This window comes from Octodon degus, unplaced genomic scaffold (genome assembly GCF_000260255.1).
Source record: "Octodon degus isolate 3935 unplaced genomic scaffold, OctDeg1.0 scaffold00068, whole genome shotgun sequence".
NCBI lineage: Eukaryota > Metazoa > Chordata > Mammalia > Rodentia > Octodontidae > Octodon > Octodon degus.
The window spans coordinates 1513514-1527508 of record NW_004524644.1 but is presented as its reverse complement, the minus strand read 5'-3'; the positions used below and the strand labels follow the sequence as shown (position 1 = coordinate 1527508).

At 38.2% G+C, this 13995-nt stretch overlaps 1 protein-coding gene across 1 annotated transcript in view; it reads left to right on the top strand.

The window, feature by feature from the left end:
• Positions 1 to 13995, top strand: part of Prkar2b (protein kinase cAMP-dependent type II regulatory subunit beta) — a 73515-nt gene that overhangs the window by 4399 nt on the left and 55121 nt on the right. Inside the window, exon 3 of the mRNA XM_023719495.1 lies at positions 77 to 112. Within this exon, the coding sequence (XP_023575263.1) occupies positions 77 to 112 (36 nt within the window). The remainder of the gene's footprint in view (positions 1 to 76; positions 113 to 13995) is intronic.

The following is a 13995-nucleotide window of genomic DNA, read 5'->3' as shown; positions in this document are numbered from 1 at the left end:
AATTTGAAATTTTTGAAGATTTGGGAAAAAATTAATTTTTTTTATCTAATTATACTATTCTGCTTTTTTCTTTTAGCTCCAGCAATAAACAGATTCACGAGGCGTGCCTCAGGTAAGTTTATTAAGATTTTGCTTACTACTGATGAACCTAGTAAGATTTAAAAATTGACAGTATTATTGGTCCAGAAAATACAAAGAGATTTATTGCTGAGAATAACAACTTGTTCATTGTTTTCCCAGGGAACACTGATCTGATATAATCATGAATTTGGAAATAATTGAAAATGCCTTCTGAGTGGCTAAATTTGTGCCACACTGTGGCCTAAGCTGAGACACCTTTTAATTGAAGACTATTATCCCATTGTGTTTATTCTTGCTTTTGATAATAACACTGCTTGCATGGTTACCTGATTTGCCAGTGAGTTAGGTGCAGTGGTTTATCAGATGACTGAAAGAGACCTAGAAACAATGAGAGGGCCAGCAGGATAGCTTGATGGCCTAAGCACCTGCTTAGGCAAGTGCAGGTAGCAGGATTCAAGGCGCCTGCCTTGCCCACAGGTGTGCTGAGCCAGCCATCAAGTCTGGGCATGGTGGCACGTGCCTGTAATCCCAGAGCTGGAAAGGCTGAAACAGGAGGATGACTATGAGTCCGAGCTGTGTAGTAAGACCCTGTACCACATACGTAAATTATAAAAAGGAAAGAGAAGCAAATGAACAAAAAACAATGAGAGAGTTTTTTCATTTGGGGTAGTAAAACTTACAGTGTAGGTTTTTAAACTTGTTACTGTCAAGCTGCCTGGAATAGGAACAAATTGCCTTCCATTTGTTAACACCTCTAAAGTTTCTTGTTGTCTTATTCTTTGGTAAGCAAATGTACAGTAAGGGGAGATCTCGCTCTGTAACAGTGCTACATTAGGTTCAAAAGACTATGCTACCTGATGTGCTAAGGAGGTATGGGGATTCAGTTAAGGGAATTTCTGTCCAAAGTAGTTGGAGCGTGCATTTAAATGGTCACCTTGTCATTTGGAAAACTCACTTTTATACAACACTTTCTGCTCTGCAGGTAGAAGACAAAACACTGCTAACTTGGGCTTCCACTAAAAAAAGACTACTTTTGTTGAAAACCCCAAAATCAACATCACTAGAATTTAGATAATAAAAATTAACTAATTTATTTCATAAAACTACCTTATTTTCACCTGTGCTGTACCACTAAAAATTGTTATGGTTGAATTTTTAAAAATTTGTCAGCAATTAGTGGCATAATTTATTCTTGTTATACTCTGGCTAGTTCTATAATGACAGAAATTAGGAAAATGTGCTATTTGACGATGACATATACTTTATCATCTTGAGCGTTCTATAATCTCAAACCATATTTATTTTGTGATGAGAACAAAGTGTAGATTGCCTATTCTGGAGTGAAATGACATTTATGTCAGTAAAACACAAAATTTTATCAAAAGCAGGGCTGTCAAATATGACCGTAATGACAAGTGATGGAAACAAGGACAGAAAATATTGTGTATCTCATTGTCACAAGGTGAAAACCTTTCAATAGAAACGTAGCTAAGAGTTTTCGAATAAATGCTCTCCCATTCTTCCTCAAACTGTGTGACTTCTGACCTTTATGTGTAAGTTCCATGAATATTTGTTATACAATATGTCGATTGTTAATTGATGGATTAGGGCCTTCAGTATATGGTGTAGTGTTGGAACACTGTTATTTCACACACCCCTTCCTATTGTCTAGTATATCTCAGAAAGATTTGGCTAGAAATGCAGAAATGATGGGATGCCAAAAATAAGCAAATAGTCAATCAAATCAAATCAGATTTTTTTGTTTGTTTCCAAAATAGCAATTGGAGATACTTGTGAAAACAACAGAAATCAATTTGGTATAAGTAAAATGATAAGTTTAAGAGTTACGTTATATAGGACAATAAGCCATAAAGGGGTAAAGTGATCCTCCCAATAATGTAATGTGCTAGCAACCATTATGGGAATGATTCTTGTTATTATTGGAAGGAAAAGCAAACTAATTTATAAGTACCTCTGATGAGTTGGGAATGGTGCTAAGCCTTTTATATACATTTTCAGTCTTTCGGGCTGACATTTATTGCCTGAGATAAAAATAACTGGCATAAGAAAAAAAAAAAATGGAACCTAGTTAATCGTCTGCATGTTTATACTTTATTTTGGTTTTCTTATTTTACTTCTTCTAAAATTTTGTTTAAATTGTGTTCTGGAAAAGAAAAATATCAAAACAGTTTTAAGATATCCAGGAGAGGAAATTCTGTAACTCTTGACTACAATGGCTAAAAAGGAGGGTTTGTAGTAAAAGTAACATTTCCTGAAAATAAAAAATTATTGTCTACTCAAAATACATATATACTTGTTTATAATAACTACAAAATTATCTCATAAGGTACTGTTTCTGATACTTTTATTTTAGAAATATTTTCTGTTCAGAATTAAACTATAATGCTTTAGTGTATGAACCAGAACTTAGGGGAAGAAAATAAGATAAAATCAAGTAAAAATCTGTATGTGTTTGCTTCTTACTGATCTATTTTTTAGTAATAATCCAAAAAATAAATGCTATATTTATGCCAATAACTACTGAAAAGCTTTAAAAATTTAATTTGAAAGCATTTGTAATATTATAGCATAGGTAGAAATAGAGTAATAAAAATTTGGTGTGTTTAAATAGCTTTTATTGTAGTAAAAGATACATTGCAAATAATTTCTCTAAGTTTGCCTCTCATTTCAAACATTACCCTGTCGTTCTTGCCACTTTTTAGCAGTTCTGGAAGTCCTTTTGTGAGTGTCCTTTTAAGGCATGGTCAAAAATGGTAGATGTTACTGCCAAGCGCCATTCAGCAAAAAGCAGATTCATGAAAACATCATGATGCATTCCTCATCCACCTTTGACACTGGACGTGACACCATGTGACAGGAAGCTCGTCCCCAAAACCAGAAAGGACAACATTTTAAATCAAGTCAGAACTTTGAGGCAGTCATAACATTATAAGTAAAACATGCATGAGAGACTTTCAGAATTGCTTTAGAAAGTAGCAGGAACCATGGGATAAGTGTGTTTGGCGTGAACAGGAGCATTTTGAAGGAGATAAATGGTGATTTTTTAAAATTTTTTTGTGGTGCTAGGGATTGAACTTGGGACCTTATGCTTGCCAGGGAGGCACTTATGCTGCTGAGCTATGTCCCCAGCCCACAAGGCAGTGTGTATTTTACTTTATTAATTTCAGTTTGTTTTGATCACACCTCATATTTATATCACACACATATATATGCTATATATTACAATAAATAAGTGTGGTAATATGTATTTAATCACTTCTGATAGAATAAAATTCTTTCAGGAATTATAATATATTTCTAACATGAGTTTTCTAAATCTTCCAAGTGTTTCGCTTTTGATAGTCATACTATAGTAATCTGTTGAAAATAAAAATTTTAAATCTGAATAAAAACATTTTTTCTTTAAACACCTGTTCCTTTGTTACAGTTCATAAAAATAAGAAGAAAATTTATGATAAAATATTCAACAGATACATTACTTAGGATCATTTTTCCCTTTTTTATGTATTTAGTACAGGGTTTCACTATGTAGATTGGACTCATAGTGATCCTCCTGTTTTCAACCCCCCAAGTGCTGGGATTACAGGCACACACCACCATGTCCAGCCTCCATGACTGTCTCAGTATGCCGTGGGGGTGGGGCTGGCAAGCCAGGAATTGAACCCTGGCCACTGTACTCTTAAGCACAGGAGCTTTAGTCCGGACTAAGCAGGAGCTTTAATCTGCTGGACTATCTGGCCGATCCTTATTTTTACACTTTTAAAAACACAATTTGTCCTAAATTTCCCTCCTGTGTGTGTTTTTAGTGCCTGCCCACAGCCTGATGGTTATTATTCCCACAAGTGAAAGGAATCAGCTTTAGTCTCTTTCCAGATAGAATGCATAGACTCTGGGGTCTGCAGAAGTCTCTGGTTTTATAAGCTAGGTTTCTACTTTGGACTGAGGTGAAAGGGATGTTCCAGGGTGATGAATGGAAATGAGTGAAGAATGGTGCTAGAGAGTCAGGCCGTCATAGCTTTGGTGGGCATGTCCTCCGGGACATGAGGAGTAACTTAGATATCTTCAGAAATCTAGCGGAGATACACCTTTGGTGTCTTCCTCATAGTGCTTCATACTTTTATTTCTGAACAGTACCCTGTCATCCCACTGTGAAAAAAAAAAATACTGGTTCTGTTTATTAAAAACCCATTTCATAATCCCTTTTTCAAAAATACAGTGAATGTGTGTACATAAAGCCATTTACTTCATTGAAAATTTTGTTTCTCAGTTTCAGATCTTAGCAGGGTTAAGTCAAATAGTTTCAGTAAATCCCACATCAGAGTGTCTAGTTTCTCAAAAATGGTCTTGCTCACCCTTTTCTCTTGAACATGGTTCAGTACAAAACCAAACTCAGCCTTGGACTTAGCCTGTCAGGGATTAGCCTTAGAAAGTCAGAACACTGTTTGTTATTATCTTTTCTCTTTTTTCTTTTGGCAGTACCCGGGCTTGAACTCAGGACTTTATGCTTGCCATGTAGGCGCTTATGCCACTGAGCTATCTTCTTAGCCCTTGATATTAGCCTTCATAAAAGCATTTCTTTGTTGTTTGCACATTACAGTTTTTTAAAAAAATATAATGATATTCTCTGATTTTGTCTTTGAGTTGGGGGTAGGGAGAGATGGTCAGTTGATATTAAGTCATTACCTTGGATTGCATAGCAGGTCTCCACATTTTTTTATTAAAAATTTCATTTTGTAAAAATTTTCATGTGTTTAGAAGACATGTGTTTATAAGTGTTTAAAGAATAGCCCAGTGAGCACCTTTGGATTCCCCAGCTGTTAATATTTTGCCACACTTGCATGCTTTCTCCCCTACTTCTTTACCCACATTCTTTTATTTTTTTTTACTGAAATATTTAGGAAAATTAATAGTTGAGTACTTACCTTTTAAAAATCAGAACATTTTCCTACATAAGCACTCATGGCCTTTAACCATGATGTACACTATCTAGTGCATGACCTAGAGTCCGATTTCCTTTTTCTCTGTGCTAATATCTTCTCTTACCCCACTCCTGCTCTTTTTGTAGAAACTCATCTGTGCATTTGCATTGTGTTAATTGTTGTAACTCATTTTTTCTTGTTTTTCAGAAATCCTGAACATTTTTTAAATTTGGTTTTCAGAGTTTTGAAGGTTGTCTTCCCATAACAGGAACAGTGCCTGTGTCACCTGTTAAGAATTCTTACCTGGCACCGTCAGCTAACTGGCCAGTATGCCCCGCTCAGACTCTGAAGTCTTGGTTATTGGTGTTCACTGTTGCTTTCAGAGACTTCTGTTGAATATCAGTTGCTCTCATAAGTGATTATTTCTTATAAAAAAGTAAAAATGGAACTCTACATTGTGAATTTATTAATTTTTTTTTCTCTTGTGGAGATATAATTAATCCATTTGTCAGTGTTACGCTACCAGGTTGGCTGTTACAGCACATTTTAAACAGGGCTAAGTTGTATAATTTCTTTAAATAAGCATTTGGAAAAATGCAGAAGTGAAAATCTACCTACTATGTAAAATGACATATTAAAATTTTCATTGAAATCACCCAAAGCAGAAAATGACTAGTCCCAGAGAGAGTGGTGAAATAGCAGAAGTTCAAATCTTGTGTTGAATCTGATTCAGGGAACATATGCTTCCTTGGTTCAGGGAACATATACTTCCTTTTATTTTGTTTTGGAAATATTTTGTAGCCTTGGAGTTCATTACGTCTACCTTAAAATTATTTGATAAGAGCTTTTAACCCTCAAATTGTTGCTTTTCCGTAGAGGTCATTTTCATATTGTCAAAGTAATTTGCTGAAATGACTATAGTTAACATTTGTATTTTCATTTTTGAAATCAGTTTCATAACATTTGGAGCTTAGTAATTACCAATACTTGACAAAGAATGTTGGGGAAATATTACTGTCACTAATTAACTTACCGATTCATCCAGCAGTCCTTTACAGAGACCCTCTTATGTGCCAGGCGGAGTGCTAGGGATACGGAAACAACAAGATCGAGCCCTTGTGAAGCTCTCAGGCCACCATGGAGATTGACCATGACTCATATGGTGGTCAATACCATGATAGCCACAAAGAGAAAAGGGAAAAGCAAGTTCTTTCAGGGCAGGCGTGGCCCACGGAGAAGGTGCTGTGTGAGTTAGTCTGTGAGCTTATGGCTTACACCTCACTGGGAAAATAAGAGGAGGGAATATTTGTGCTTCATCACTAATAGCTAGCCACTCTTACTCAGTATCATTTTATGAAGTCTTACTTGCATAGTATGCTGCCATTTTTGCCTCTGCTGTCTAGCACTTCGTGGCCTGTGGTGACTAGGTGCCCATGATTGTCTGTAGCAGGGACTTTATTTCTGCCTTTAATTTATCATGCTTCATGGTGGTTTTGTGTGCCTTGCCCAAAGAGCTTTTGAATTTATATAGGCGCCTGAGTGCTAGCTCTGCTCCCTACATAGCACTTATGAAAGATGCGGGCATGTTCTTAGTAACCTTTCTAAGGCTCAGTTTCTTAGGTATAAAATGAAGATGATACCTTTCTCAAAAGATTATGGTAGCAGCCAGTGAAAAATATATAACACGATATTCTGTTCAGTTTGGCTTCATAGTATCAGCCTACTGTCCAGGTACGTCTAGCAAGACAGGGACCTCCCAGAACCTGGGCTGGTTGTCAAGGTAGATCAGAAGCAGGTTGGGTTCACAGTTGACCTGAGGATTAACTGGAAAGATGACACCCAGAGACTAAGGGTGAAATCACTCAGACTGTTTCACAGAGGCACCAGGGTAAATGCAGAGCTGCACATAGGAGTGAGCAGGGAGATGGTTATTGCTATCTAGAGAGCTTCTCGGAGCTCCAGGGCGGAGCTGGGATGTTGTCCAGGCTCTTGAGGTTGGTGCAAGTCACTTAGTGGTACCCAGCCATCTCGTGTTACCTTTCTGCCCAGATGAAAGTTTAAACTTTCTCTCCTGTGATTAGTGACAAGTAGAATCATTGAGAGAGCAGGTGCCACTTCCATGTCATTTGTAATCCCTTGCCTGTCCTCTACACCCTGATGGATGGTACATCTTAAACAGGCTGTGTTCTTCCATTGACAGTGTGCTGAGGTGGGATGAGGAGTCGATGGAGGTGTTGAATCTCGAGTTCCTTAATGTTAGTCCCAGGCATGCAGATAAACCTTCTCAGGGCAAAGAAGGAATTAGACTATCTCTTGAACTTAATTCAAGCTTTTGGACTGAATGTAAATTTTACCCTGAGTTCTCTCTGAGACTCCAGGATAGGGAGAAAGGAAGCTACTAGTAAGACAAAGTAATCACCATTTCCGGTGGGGCAGTAGAATGGGCTGTCATGCTGTTGTCACACCTGTGCACACAGAGGTCTTGTGGGAGATGGTATGTAGACCACAGGACATCTGTGTACCTTTTTTACTGCCTCTGGGAGGAAGTTGGGGGGTGAGGTGACTTTATAAAGTAAATATGAGCAGGAAAAAAAGCACATTTAGACTTAGTGCATCCATCTTTATTACTGATCTGTAGGTCATTATCTCAGACTATATAAAGGGCCAGCTTTTTGTTTTTGTTTTCCCAACCCATTACAGACCAGCATTTTGGTAAAATGTACAATTCTAGTTCTACAGTAGAAGTAGAAAAGTCTAACCAGGATGCGTTAGCAGGGGGAAGATGAAAGTGCCAGAGGTGGTTGTTTTGAGAGTCTTCGTCGTATGGATGGCCAGGGGTGACACAGCACAGAGGGCAGAGCTGGAGGGATGAGTTCTAGGTATGTTCCCTATAAATGCTTGTCCAGCTTTCCTTAAAGCTAACTCTTGAGGTTTTCAAGAGTGCTCTTCAGTCTGCTGGTGCTCACCCTAAGTGCAGAAGGGAGTGTGGTAGAGAAGTGAAGATGTCAGATTTGTGGCCATTATTTTCATTTATTCAGGGATGGTCTACATGTATTTGACCCTGGGCTGGGCCCCAGGAAGACAACGGTTTGTGGTCTTGGGTCTGTGGCTTATGAGCTGTGTAACTTGGGCACAGAACTCACTGTCTTGTGTAAAACTGGTTTGTGGTGCTAATTCATGGACAGCACACACATAGAGCTGGGGTTTTTTTTGTATTTAGTACAAGATCTGCACAGATCAGACTCATAGTGATCCTCCTGTTTTCAGCCTCCCAAGCACTGGGATTATAGGTGTGCGCCACAGCTCCAGGTCTCAATCACAGTCTCAGTGCGCTCTGGGGGCGGTGCCCACACAGCACACTGGGGATTGAACCCTAGTCCCTGTGTCTGCCTAAGCAGGCACTTTAATCTGCTGAGCTATCTGGCCAGCCCCACATAGAGCTTTTTAGCATAATCCCTGATGCACAGTGAGTGCTAAACAAAGGTGTTAATATTAGGCTCAGGCTCAGTTTATCAAATTTTAATCTAATAAAATGCCATAGTACAAATGTCTCCTATATGACTGATCACACTCAGTTTTTTTTTTAAATTTTTTTTTTATTTTTTATTTATTTGAGAGAGAGAGAGAGAGAGAGAGAGAGAGAGAGAGAGAGAGAGTAGTGTGTGTGTGTGGCCAGCTCAGCCCACCAGGGGGCGGGGCTGGCTGGCATGTGGTGCTGGGGGATTGAACCGCGGTCCCTGATCCTTTGCCAAGCTTGTTCTAAGTAGGTGCCTTAGACCACTGAGCCATCTCTCCAGCCCCCACACTCAGTTTTGATTGGCTAAAGTAATTTTGTCACATCCACTAACTCCCCTACCCCGATTTTGGATTGATTTATCTGTGGGAGGCAGCAGGCCTTTTCTCTCTCTCTCTTTTTTTTTTTCTTGGCGGAACCGGGGATTGAACTCAGATCCTTGAGTTTGCCAGTCAAGCGCTTACCCTACTGAGCCACCTCTCCGGCCTTGCCTTTTCTCTTAAATATAACAAACTTAGCTTTGTAAGAACAAAAAACCATGTTGTCTCCCCTAAATTACCAGAGGACTTATATATTATTTTGAGAACAAATTGATCTAGCTTTTAAAATGGAACCTGTTATTTGAAATAGGCATGTTTTAAGTGTAATCGCCGCTCTCCACCCCTCGATCTGATTGTGCTGGTACTCAGCCTGCTGCTAATGGTGATCCAGGGTCTCTGAGAGTGCGGCTGTGTGCTGACGGCTAGATCATCATCGGAGCAGCTTTGCTGATAGCTTGCAAGGTGACGTTTTAACTGAAAAACAAAAATCTACACTCAAGAGTTCTCTTTGCTCTACCAGTAAGAATCAGGTTTTTCTGTCCCCTACCACTCCTCCCTTTTTTTTTTTCTCTGCCTTCCGTCACGAATTAGTAGAAACCCAGAGTGCTGATTTTGCTTAGTGTTTTATAGAAGACAGTGTGATAAAACTGATGAGAAGTTAAAATATAAGTTAATACCATTTTTTTTTTTTTTTTTTTTTTTTTTTTTTTGTGGAGTGATGGAAAAGGAGCAGCTTTTTATTTGCAAGACCAGCCAGCTCAGTAATTGTAGGATTAATCCTGTCAGTTATGGAAAATCTTACTGACTTTGATCAAAAAAGATGGATCTGACCTTCTTAAATATTTAAACCAATTCCAAGTTGCAAGCCCCCCTTAAACACAGATGTCGATGGTTTAAGATCCTCGTGGCATGACCCAGAGCAACAGGTGCGTACACAGCAAGTGCACCTGGAGTTTAAGCTTTCTGCGCTGTTTCTGAGCAACCTCTCCCAGACGCTGTGCTGAGTGTCAGCAGATTGGTCAGGCCAACCTGCAAACCTTTATCTATCATATCTACTCCCTGGCGTCCTAAAATTAAGCCTTTCAAATCACCCTTCTAATAAAGTCATTTTCACTTTATTTAGATTTTGTGAGCCTATTACAGCATTGCTTTCTGTTTGTCTTCCAGCACAGTTACAGGAGGGGATCAATTTAATGTATTTTAAGTACATTTCTTAGTTTGAAGGCAGTTTTTGGAGTTAGAATAATGGACATTTATAACCTGGAGTTATGTATCATTGATTAAAATATTTGTGGCATATTATGTAATTAAATGAAATCCTTGTAGAAGGGACCCTTGATGCTCAGCTGTATAGCTTGGGGATGGAAGTTATGGATGTAGGAGTCTCCATGTGTCTTACCCACCACAGATCTCAGTGGAGAAAGTGGTGGCCTATGAGCCCCAGATGTTTTTCATGATGAATTTGTAATTCCCAGAGTCTTCCCCTGTCCCTTTGGTCAAAGAATAAAATTCTGTAACAAAGTGGTCCAGAAGTTTGAGTGGGGATCAGTTATTTTGATCACTAAGCTCAATGCCTAACTTGTGAAAGTAGGGCTGTGGCGATGGTAAAATGCACGAAGGGTCGATGTGTGCCATGGTGGGTGAACAGCTGGTGGTCGCTTGCAACACCAGCGGAACTGAACCTTGTGTTGCTTGCTGGGTGTGGGAGGTCCCCCTGAGCATTGTGGCCAGCAGTGTAAGGCAGAACTGGAGAAGAAGTGAAGCTGTTAGGCAAGCTGTTAGAGCTGTTGCTTCTCTTGGAGGACCTTGTTGGACTGGCTTTCCTGCCATGAACTCAGTCATTCTCATCAGAGGAGCTCAAGACCTGGCTGTCACTGAGGATGGCAATGGTTTACTTTGGAGGAGCTCTAGCCTTCACTTTAAGCATTGTTTCCTGGTTCCGGCAGGGAAAATATGCACTGCTTAGTCTCCTGGAGAAGCTTGTCGTGTTGGCTTTGCTAATAGGAACTCAGCTGTCCTCATCAGAGGAGCTAGGACCTCACTGTTGCTGCGGATGGCTGTGGTACTTTTGCGGGGAGCTCTGCCTCTTACTTTGAGCATTACTTCCTACCTCTAGTTCAGATCCCTTAGCCTGCTAGCACAGATTGTTCATCACACTGTCGCAAACTTTTTAGCTTCCGTCACTGACCTTTGGGCCTTCCCAGCACAGATCCCTAAAACAGGCCTGCAAGAGGCATTATCAGTGGCCTCCATTTGACTTGGCGGGGGGATTGTTATGGGCTCTAGGTCATCAGCTGGACTCTGGCAGGGCATTAGTGTGGGATCCAGGTCCTCAGCTGGATTCTTAGGTTTTAGGGTGTGTGAACAGATTTCCTGCACTCTTTGTGTATGATTTTTTGGGGGTGATTATTTTAAAATCTTGTAAAATATGTGTCCTGTATTGTATTTTTCCGCTTGTAAAACCCCAGACTACTACATGTGCCAGTGAGAATCACTGCTACAATATCTGGAGGAGGATTTATCACCATTTTACAGGTGGAGGAACTGAGGCACAAGATTTGTAACGTGTCCAAAGACATGCTTGTGTTACTTTTGATATTAGTTTTTTTTAGTATTGCATGAAAACTATTTTTTAAAAAATGTTTGAGCTACTTCTGGTTGGTGTTTTCTTTCATTGTGATTTTTATCCTGAATTTTGAATTTTTTTTTCTGAATTTTGAAATTTTGACAAATAATTGTACACTAAATTTCAATAAAGAAAAAGTAACTATTGAGTAACTTCTACTGCCATCATTGTTTTTTTCAGTCTTATAATTTCATAATTTAAATTATTTTTTAATAACGAGACTATGAGTGTCTGTTTTATGTGTTGTTTTGTTTGTTTAGCACCGGGAATTGAACTCAACTCATGAGTTCCTTCCTGCCAGGCACTTGCCAGCACTGTGCTGCTGAACTATGTCCCCAGTCCTCGCCTTACTGTTCAAACTTTCTGTGCCCAGAATTACAGAAGAATTTATATTTTATGCTTTTATCAGTCAACATGAGTGATTCAGGTTAATTTTTACCTAATTAGGTGTTAATTTTTTCCTTTTACCGTTAGAAACCTGAAAATATTGTGTTGCTGCCTTAGTAAGTGGACACCTATCTAGAAATACTAAAAAAAACCTGTGTGTGTCCATGGACTTAAATAAATTGCATGCAACATTTCTACAAATATGGTTATTATTGCTTGTTGTTTCTCTTTAAGTATACTGTCAAGACATGTGTGTGGGTTAAAAGTCAAGTAGCACATAAGGGTGTAAGATGAAAACAAAGGGTCCTTGTCTGTTCCATTATTCCCAGTTCTTGTCTTAGGAAGAACCACAGCTACCAGGTTTGTGCAGACTTTCTTGGGCATTTTTACACTCAATTCATATTTAGCGATTCATATTTAGTTGAAATTAAAATTTTTATCCAACTTCACACATTTCCTTTTTTACTCAACTGTATATTATGTATTATTTTCCATGTCCTTACATCTAAAGCCACCACCTTCTTAGTAACTGAACTGTGTTCTATATTCTAGAGATGTTTTAAAATTTGTATAACAAGGATATTTAGAGTTTAGGCACATATCTTTGCATAATTTTGCAAGTACATCAAGGGAGTATATTTTTAGAAGTGGAATTGCTTATCAAAGTTATAACCATATCAATTTGTCTAGACATTGTCAAATTGCCCTCTAAAACTGCATACTAATTCATATTTCCATCTAATGCTTAATACAGTGTAAAGCACTTGGTATTAGACAATTTTAACATTTCTCAATTTTATAGGTCAGTTTCTGTTTCAGTTGACATTTCTGAGTTCACTCTTATCATTATTGTTGACTGTTTACATTATTATTTTGTGAACCTTCTGTTTGATTTCTTTCTTCCATACTGATTAAAGTGTTTGCTTTCTGAGGTTACAAAACAGTAGGTTTGAATGTAGGTCTTGCTACTCATTGGTTGATTGACCATAATTTGAACTTCAGTCTGTTATTGGTAAAATATAGTGCTATAAGTACCTCACTTGTGGGGCATTGGTAATTATGAGATAACAATTGTAAAGTAATTAACACATTTTCTAAAATGTAGCAAAAGTATAATTTGCCAATAGCATTACTAATAGTATTGGATTTAAAAAATTAAAAATAGGATTTGTCAGAATCTTCATAGTGGCCATAAAATCATTTGGTTTTTTCTCTTTTACAAGAGTAATTAAGTTGGATTAATGTATTTTTCTATATTCATGGAATGAACTCTTGTGTAAAACATTGATTGTTAATTATGTTCTTAAAATACAGATAACACATAACTAAGCACAAAACAGAGCATACTTTTCAACACAGAATTGAGCTCTGAATTTTGGAAGCATTTCAGAGAACACTGTAGAAAGAGCTGTCCTGCTTTAGGTGAGCAGGTTACTGAGTGGCTGGGATTTATCTAACTAGAAGTGGTTAATGGAAGCACTTACTGGTAACATCCAGAGGTGTTTCTCATAGAGCACACAAGCTAGTTGGTAAATATAACAAGCAGCTTTTAAATGCCATCCAACGTGCGCGACAGCGAACCGCGTGGAGAAATGGCATTGTGTGTCTGCTCTCTCATGTTCTCCTGTGTCACACAGGCATCCTGGCTCTTAAAAAAATAATAATCATGGTATGGTTTTATAAAACCACAAAAGAACTTTTTCAAATACAGAAAGTGTTACATGTTTTAATTTGCATCTACTAGGATCAGATGTACCTCTGAAATATTATTTTGGTGATACAAATTTTATTAAGTTTAATTTTAGATTGGGAACATAGCAGAAAAATGAAATCAGTGCATAAAAGTATTTGCCCAAATCACTTGTTATGTAAGCCGTTTTCATCCATCAAATGCTGACTTTGCCCTTTTTTAAAATTTAAAAGTACAAAGGGTATTAGAAATGTGATACTGCATCAGGTGAAGATATTTTATACTAAAAAGCAAGAACTTGGATTCTATGCCGTGAGTCTGTTTTGTATTCAGACTTGCATGTATTAGAACCTGGTATTTCCTTGAGAAACACTTTGAATACCACAAAAGTTAGTCATTTATTGAGGGCCAGGAACTTCTCTGTGGGTTTGCTTGCC